Here is an 8,973-nt window from a genome sequence, read left to right on the forward strand (position 1 = left end):
GGAAGGTGGAGGTGGGAGGGTCAGGTGTTCAAAGTAATCGTTAGCTATAGCCAGTTCCAGGCTAGCCTGGGCCACATGAGATGTCATCTCAAAAGAAGAAGGAAAAGTAAAAAGGACCAGCACCTGCTGCCAGCCCTGAGGACCTAGTTTCAATCTCCAGGAACCCACATGGTGGAAGGAGAGAACCAGCTCCCACAAATTGTCCTCTGACCTCCACATGTGTGTGTGGCATGGGTGTGCATGTGTTTGAGTGTATGAAAACAAATAGTAAAAAATATTTTTAAAAAGAATACATCACGGGGGCTGGAGAGATCGCTCCAGTGGTTAAGAACACTGACTGTTCTTGCAGAAGACCCCGGTTTGAATCCCAGCACCCACATGGCAGCTAACAACTGTCTGTAACTCCAGTTCCAGGGGACCCGACATCCTCTTCTGTCCTCTGTGGGCATTGCACAACACAGGTGTACTTACCTACATACAGGCATAACACTCATACTCATAAAAATAAAAATAATAGCCGGGCGTGGTGGCGCACACCTTTAATCCCAGCACTCGGGAGGCAGAGGCAGGCAGATCTCTGTGAGTTCAAAGCCACTCTGGTCTACATAGTGAGTTCCAGGACAACTGGGGCTACAGGGAGACCCTGTCTCAAAAAGACAAATAAATAAATAATAAATAAATAAATAAATAAATAAATAAATAATATTTTTTTAAAAAATACAGTACTAACCTTTAAAAAAAACTGTAACTCAATTCGGTGAGCTCTTGACCAACTAAAGTCCTAAGGCCTGGGGTTTGACCCCAGGTCTGTCTTGCTCTGAAGTCACAGCTCATGGTCCTGCCTCCCATGATGCCTTCCTCCAACAGCAAAGGGACACATAATAGCCTGCTGGCCAGATGTAACAGCTCCCCATGTGTCAGTTGTCAGACCCTAGTAAGTGCTGTGATCACCTCTTGACAGCCAGGGAAACTGAGCTCCAGCCTAGGAAATGATTACCCTGACTAGGCAAGGGAGAGCAGTGAGGTATGAGCCTGGGCCTGCGTGGTCTGCCTGCTGTGAGCCGGGGCCAAAGCTCCAGGGAAGGCCAGGTAGTTCCCTCTTCCATGGATAATAGGCAGAACCCTCCATAAGCAGGGAAGCCACCCAAGTGGCTCTGCGCTCTCCCTCCTGCAGGAGCCTGCTTCTGCCCTGCACTCCCTCCTTGCCGCCACCCCCCTGGCAGGCATCCTAGGCGAGCCTCTTTCCTGAGCCTCAGCTAATAGCAGATTCCAGGCTGCCTCGCCCAGCCTTGCTGGCAGCCTATTGCCCCAATCCACGCCACAGCCTCCCAAATGTTAACAAGCCACTGGCAAGCAAGTCCCAGGCACACGCTGTGCTAACACATCTGTATTTCACCCTGCTGCACTGTATCCCCTTGCTACTGCACAGGTACACGGCTGCCCCGCACCCACTGCTGTCGTTTGACCCCCACTTCAGCCATGATGCAATGTCCAGTGGAGACTCCTCCTCAGGTGGCCTGACCAGCCAGGAGAGTACCATGGAGCGCCAGAAACCAGGTAGGACTTCCTGAGCCCCAGTACCACCCGCTACCCCTGGGGCCTCTTGTTGTTGCTGTCACAGGGACCTTTCCCTCCTGACAGGCTCTGGACTTCATAGACTATAGAAGCCCCTGGTCTGCACTGCGCGTGTACTTCTGGCTTCTGCTGTTCAGTGTCATGTTGGTGGCGTGCAGTCACATGACTGCATGCAGAGTGGGGTTTCTGTATTTAGTATTCCATTGTCTGGGTGGAGTGCACTCCAGTGCTCCAGCCTTATGCTGGCAGATACTGGGGGGACCAGTCTAAGGCTGCTTAGAACCCTCATCTGTCTCTCTCTGAGCATGTTCTCCTGGGCATGGAACAGCTGGGTCATATGTTTGACTTCATGAGAAACTGCCAAACTGCACCTCAAAGGGAGGGACCATTTTGCACCCTCACCAAGAACATGTGAGAACCTTCACTGCTACATGTCTTCAACCATGCTTTTGTTTGGGTCGTTGGAGTGGACACATGGTGCGGTCACACTGTGGTTTTATATGCATATTTCTTTTAATTCTATTTAATTTAATTTACTCATTTGTTTATTTAGAAACAGTCTTGCTGGGTAGCTTCGCCTGGGCTCAAACTCATGACCCTCCTACAAGAGCACAGCTGGCTCTTTTAATTTGCTGCTTCTTTTCAATTTGGTTTTTGATTTTGTGAAGCCCAGGCTGGCCTTAAACGCACTATGTAGCTGAGCAGATGGCCTAGGACCCCTGTTCCTCCTGCCTGGACCTCCCCAGTGCTAGGATTATAGGCGTGCACCACCACGTTACCCGCCTGATTTCTGTTTTCCTCATGATTGATTGTATTGATCATCTTCCTTTTTTGTTTTTGTTTTCATCAGGTGTAATGATGAATTTTGTGCCTATACCACATGGGTGAATACTTTAAATAATCTCTTGTGACAACCTTGTAGTCCCTTGAAGCCTGAGTACAGGTTCCAAAGGAAGATGGCAATCTTAAGTATTAGAGAGAAAGGAGGGACAGAGATGAAAAAGTCCTCCTAGGGGATGTGAGAGGATTTCTGGGCAGCTGGGAAGGGTGACCAGGGGCACCTCACCCATTGCCCAGGCCACGTGAGGTAGGGAAGAGGGGACAGGCCAGGGCACGCAAGCAGGGAGAACTCTTGACACTCTGCCGCATGGTTCTCCTGAACTGAGGATAGTGGTTTGACCACAGGCAAGCAGGTTGACCTATCCCTGCTGTGCATCTGCTGCCCTGAGGGCTTGTGACGTCATCTGTCCCTCCTCAGCAGGCTGGTCCTGCCTGGCACTGCCTGCAGGTCTGTGATCTTGTCTCTAGGACAGATTTGTATCTTTTTCCATTTTCCCAATCCGTTCAGAAAAAGAGAAGTGTTGCTTGGCTGTTTCAGCACACCAATGTGCAAATGGAGATTTTTCCAGCATTCACCAAGGCCCCAGATAGGTGTCACAGAAACGCACTGTTCTCTCTCCCTCCTCCCATCTGTCCCCTATAGCTCAAACCCCCTCTTCCCAGAGACCTTATTATAAGGTCTTTCCTGGCACACACAGTCGCACAAACACACACACAGAGACACCAGGAAGATCTGTGTTGGAATCATTAAGAAGTTTAGATAGATCATTTTGAAGACCCAGAAAGAGGGAAATCGATGAGTGGCAAGGATCAGAAGCCACTGCAGGCAGGGCTCATGAGACAAGCATTCATATTAGCAGCCTGCTTCTGATGACCACCGTGTGCCTGGCATCGTACAAGGTCCCCATATTCCTACCTACCAAGTCACATAGAAACACAACAGCAGGCACTGTGACTGCCCTGGCACAGAAATGAGGCAGGTAAGGCACACTGGAAGTTGCTACTGGTGAGTGGCATGATTAGATATGAACTGAGGCCTGGTATGTCACCACTCACAGGGTTTGGACACATCCATGCCACAGTGCACCCAGGTTGGGAAAGTATCTGGCCAGACTCAGGCCTATCTTCCTCAGCAAGAACATGAACCCCACAGTGGCCTGGGCTGCCCCTGAGCCTTCAGCCTTAACACTGTGAACTCGAGCTCCCATTGGCCTGAGAGTAAGTTCTAAGTCAGGCACAGGACCTTCAGCCCCAGCCCTTGGCAGGGTCCTAAGCATCTCTTCTTCAGGGAAGGTTGAGGGTCTAGTGAGTCATGCCTGCCGAGCCCTCAGCCCAGGACAGCTTGACCTTAGAATGCTTTCTAAGTGCTTACTACTCTCCATTGCTACCAGTTGTAGAGAAGCTCAGGAAGGTACAGGACTAGGCAGCATAGGCTCTGACCTCCACTTCCTACCTGACCCTTTCTGACCGCATGACCTTGGGCCAGTCACTTATTCTCTCTGAGGCTTGATAATCTTCTTCTGTTAAAGACCATACCAATACCCACCTCATAGCAGTACTGGACTATACAGCAAACTAACTGTATGCAGCCAGCCATGGTGGGGCATGCCTACAGTCTCAACACCAGGGAGGCTCAGATAGGAGCAGCAAAGTGAATTCCAGGCCATCCCAGGCTATACAGTGAGTCCTTGTCTTAGAAACAAAAATAAGGGGCCAAGGGGGAGAGATGGCTCAGTGGTTAAGAGCACTGGCTACTCTTCCAGAAGACCTGAGTACGATTCCCAGCACACACATGATTGCTGACAACTATCCATAACTCCAGTTCTAGAGGATCTGACACCACCTTGTGCCTCTAGCAGCATTGCATGAACATGGTACACTTAACATATATGTAGACAAAACACTCATACATATAAAATAAAAATAAGTCTTTAAAAGGGTGAGGGGGTAGTGAGGTGGCTCAATAGATAAAGGCACTTGCCACCAAACTTGACCTGAATTCCATCCCTAGAGACCCACATGGTAGCGAGAACTAACTCTTACAAGTTATCCTCTGACACAAAAATTAATAAATTTAAAATTTTTTTATTATTTATTTTATGTATGTATTTTGCCTGCATGTTCCTTTGCAGAGGCCAAAGGAGGGCATTGAACTCCCTAGAACTGGAGTTACAAAGTTGTCGTTAGCTGCCATGTGGGTGCTGGGAATTGAACCCTGGTCCTCTGCATGAGCAGCCAGTGTTCTTAACTGCTGAGCCATCTCTCTAGCCCCAAGTAATAAAGCTTTCAATAAATAAATATAGGGCCAGGGAGTTGACTTAGTGAATAAAAGTAGCTGCGCAAGCCTGACAACCTGAGTTAGATTTCTGGAACGCACATAAAAAGCCAGATGTGGTGGTGTGTGTCTGTAATCCCATTACTCCTACAACAAGATGAGAGGCAGAGACAGGAGAATCATCCAGATGCTTGCAGGCTAGCTAGCCTGGAATAAATTGGCATAAACCATAAGAGATGCACTGCCTCAGTGAGGTGGAAGGAAAGACCAATTCCCAGAAGTTGTCCTTGACTCCTACACATACACTACGATGTGCAAGCACCTACACACACAAAGACAAAATAAAAAATAAAACTTTAGCCAGAGGTGGCGCATGCCTTTAATCCCAGCACTCAAGAGGCAGAGGCAGGGGGGAATCTGTGGGGTTTGGGGCAGACTGGTCTTCATAGAGGGATTCAGGCCAACTGGGGGTTCCAGGGGACCCCCGACCCAAAAAAAAAAAAAAAAAAAAAAAAAAAAAAAAAAACACCAAATTTAAAGCCCTCCACTCTATCAATAAGATTAGTCAGTCCCATAGGAAAATAAGGGAAGGAGAGGTACGAGTGATTATAAGAGCTCAGTTGGTCAATAAGCATGAAGTGTACCCGGCCTCCCTGGGGAATGATGGTAGAGGGTCGTATGGCTTCACTAAGAATAACCACATAAGGCTCTCAGAATGGCGCCTGGTACACAGTAAGTGCTCAGTAAATATCCCCTGCTACTGAGCTGTGCTGTAGCCCAAGGCATACATTGATGAAGCCCTACGGATGGCCAAAGAGTGGGACCATGCAGCCATGTTTTGGAGCAGGCTCTTCAGGCCCATCCAGTGTCATCCCTGACTGTTGGTGTGTCTCCTCTTTTCCTACAGAGCCTCTGTGGCATGTGCCTGCCCAGTCTCGGCTCTCGGCTGTGACTGGAAGCAATGGCAGCAAGCACCCCTCCAGGCAGGACGCAGTCAGCAAAGATTCACCCAACAGGCATTCCAAAGTGAGTCTGTGCCTCGCCCTGCCCTGCCCTGCCTTGCCCAGGGGAAGGAGCCTGTGGTGGCTAGCTGCTGGCTGCTCAGGGCTGGGTGGCTTTCCCTGGGCACCTGCCTGCTCAGGACTGGGCGGCTTTCCCTGGGTGTGGCCTCTGGAGGGCACATCCTTAGCCATAGCCTCCTCAGGGCCCTGAATACCTGGTCATGAGTCAGTGCCAATGAAGCTCACATCCTAGCACCAGCTCTCCCCAGCCCAGTCATCTTAGACAAAGCCCTTTCTTTCTCGAGCTTCAGTTGTCTTATTACATCAGTCCTAGTAGATGAACTAGTGTGCCTTCAGTCCCTGAACCTCAGAGACCTTGGGCCATAGAAGGTCAGTTCTTTTTGTTTCTCTAAGGATGAGGTTCAGGTCTCCAATGAGTAATATGGCACAGGGTGAGTAATGGGACCCAGGCTCCCTCCCTCTTGAGGCTCTGCTGTCCCTCAGGGCCTCTAGACCCTCTACTGAGTCTCTTGCAGGTCCCTGCATCATGGCAGTGTTACAGTAGAAGGAAGAGAGGTTCTTGTGGGAGATTTTTTTTAGCCCAGGCCTGAAATAGCAGGAATCACTTCTTAACATTGCAATGGCCAGGACTCTGTCCCTGCAAAGGAGGATGGGAAATGTAGTCCTGTGTATCTAGCTTGTTCTTGAGTTTCTTTCCCATGCTAAGCATTAGACCACAGTGATAAACAGGACAACAGAGCCACTGTCCTCAGAAAGTGACATCCTAGTGGGGGCAACAAACAGTAAACAGATAAACAGAAGCATTTTTTTACACTAGGAACTGATCCTTCTAAGAAAGCCCAGTTAAGGAAAAAGAGTATCAAACACTGCTTCAGGGTTCAGGGTCAGCAAAGCCCTTACAGGAGGCAGCCTTGAATGAAGTAAGGAGTGGTCCATGAAAATAGCTGAGGGGAGATTGTTACCAACAGAGAGAACAAGTATGAAGGCCCTGAGGCCTGTGCCTGGAATCTTCAAAGAACAGCGAGGAAACTCATATGATTGGAATGCTGATCTAGAGGGACAGAGGGAGACAAAGGGAGACCAGAACATGAGTCCGATCACCAAGGCCTCATGGGCTGTGATAAGTGTTCTGACTTGTCCCCTGAAATGACCACAGGAGAGCATTGACTGAGGAAGAGACATGATCTGACAGAGGTGCTCACAGCTTCCCTCTGGCTACCTGTGGGGAACAAACCTGAGTCGAGGGGGTGCTGCAGTGGCCCAATGGGCAGCAGTGGCAGACAGGACCCAGGGAGCATGGAGCCTCCTCTGTGGCAGTCCTGGGTGTGTTTGGAAGGCAGCAGCAGCAGGTTTGCAAAGCTGGAGGAGTCCAGGCCTCTGACAGGTGCTGCAGAGGGGCTGTGTGAAGAAGAAAGGGAGAGGAAGTGGAATTAGGAGGGGCCCAGACCTCAGTTTAACAAGCACTGCTTGAGATGTGGGAACTGGAGTGCCCCATGAGGCAGGCCTGTGTAATCACACACCCACTGTACAGATGTTGAACCATGGCAAGGAGAAGGTAAATCACTTGCCCAGGTTATCTTGGCCAGTAAGGAAGGAGCCAGGGTGTAGCGTTGTCTAGCTACAGGGTACCCAGGGGGACTGAGGGCAGAGCCCTTCCCGAGAGTCAGGATGACCCACCTGCCTTCCAGGGTGAACCTCAGTACTCAAGCCACTCCAGCAGCAATACCCTCTCCAGCAATGCATCCAGCAGCCACAGCGATGACCGATGGTTCGATCCTCTGGACCCCCTGGAGCCAGAGCAGGACCCCCTCTCCAAGGGTGGCTCCAGCGACAGCGGCATCGATACCACGCTCTACACCTCCAGCCCCAGTTGCATGTCCCTGGCCAAAGGACCTAGACCCACCAAACCACACAAGCCCCCTGGAAGTATGGGCCTTTGTGGTGGGGGCCGGGAAGCAGTCGGGAGGCCCCACCACGCAGACCGGCGGCGGGAAATCTCTCCAGCACCTGTGGTTGCTGGCCAGAGCAAGGGCTACCGGCCGAAGCTGTACTCCTCAGGTTGCAGCACCCCTCCAGGCCTGGCCGGTGGTAGCCGAGACCCACCAAGGCAGCCCAGGTAAGATCCTATACTGGCTCCAGGCCTTCCAGGGGACCCTGACCACCTCCCACCAACCCACAGCCCTGATGGGGAACCTTCCCCGAAGCATGCTTGTCCATGGTTGCACTTAACACATTGCTTTGCTTAGCGTTGGGTAGCCTACCCACCAGCTTCCAGAGACCCAGGCAGAGGGAGAGAAACCCCTGTCTCTGTCCTCATCTGTTTCTTGTTCTCTCTGATCCTCTGTCCTCTCTCTACGAAGACCAATGGCTTTCAACTCTGGGAGTTCCAGACCTTTTCTGCCAGAAGTGTGTTTGTCTGTGGCTTAAATAAATAAGGGCTTCACAGTCTCCTGACAGAAAGTTAGAGGTGGTAGAGTAGGCTGCCCAGGAGGCCTCGTGGCTTCTTGTTCCACTGTCCTTACCATGCTGGCTTGTCTCTGGTCTCGAGACAGCTATGGTGCCAAGGGAGTGACAGGTGGGGGGCAGAGAACAAAGGGAGAGTTGCAGCATCTCTGCAGCCCCCTCCTTGTGTGGAGAAAGCAGATGCTTCCCTGAACTGTCCACAGCAGGTAGTATCATGTGACTGTCCCAGTTGCACCAAGGCCTGTGGAGGTCTTCCATCCCCCATAGCATAGAGCAGTGGTCCCCAGACAGTCCCATCCAGGTGCCTCTCTGAAATGCGTCATGAGAGGCCTTCCCTGCTGCCTGAACCCAGAACCCTCGCCCAGGTTCAGGGCCTTCCTGGCACAGCAGACCTTTCTGGTGCTTTTGCCAGTCTGTGAGCTTGTGGCCTCTCCACGCTGGGCACATGCCCTCGAGCTGCAAGGCCCTTTGACCATGATCTGCTCTACAGTAGTATCCATGTCTCTGTTTCTACATAGAAATAGCTGCACTCAAAAAAGGTAAAGCAATCATTAGTAGCACACTTTGATCAGCTCTAGTTGAAAACTGTTCAGTGTAGCCCCTTCCCTGCTGGAAGAATTTCATGACTCCCCAGAGGTTCTCTCACAGATTTGAAAACCTCCATGGTTGGACTGGGGATGTAGCGCAGTAGCAGAGTATTTGCCTAGTATGTAGAAAGGCCTGGCTTCGATTCCTAGAACCACAAGGAGGGAGGGAGGGAGGGAGGGAGGATCACTGAGATTGGGAGAACCTGGGTGG

General features: G+C 50.9%; 1 protein-coding gene across 5 annotated transcripts in view; it reads left to right on the forward strand.

The window, feature by feature from the left end:
* Positions 1 to 8,973, forward strand: part of Sipa1l3 (signal induced proliferation associated 1 like 3) — a 257,269-nt gene that overhangs the window by 199,869 nt on the left and 48,427 nt on the right. For all 5 annotated transcript variants that reach the window (XM_029556583.1, XM_029556584.1, XM_008853891.3 and 2 more), the window contains 3 exons: positions 1,430 to 1,557; positions 5,598 to 5,716; positions 7,401 to 7,828. In XM_029556583.1, the coding sequence (XP_029412443.1) occupies positions 1,430 to 1,557; positions 5,598 to 5,716; positions 7,401 to 7,828 (675 nt within the window). The remainder of the gene's footprint in view (positions 1 to 1,429; positions 1,558 to 5,597; positions 5,717 to 7,400; positions 7,829 to 8,973) is intronic.

This window comes from Nannospalax galili, unplaced genomic scaffold (assembly GCF_000622305.1).
Source record: "Nannospalax galili isolate Female #2095 unplaced genomic scaffold, S.galili_v1.0 scaffold886, whole genome shotgun sequence".
In the NCBI taxonomy this organism is placed as follows: Eukaryota; Metazoa; Chordata; class Mammalia; order Rodentia; family Spalacidae; genus Nannospalax; species Nannospalax galili.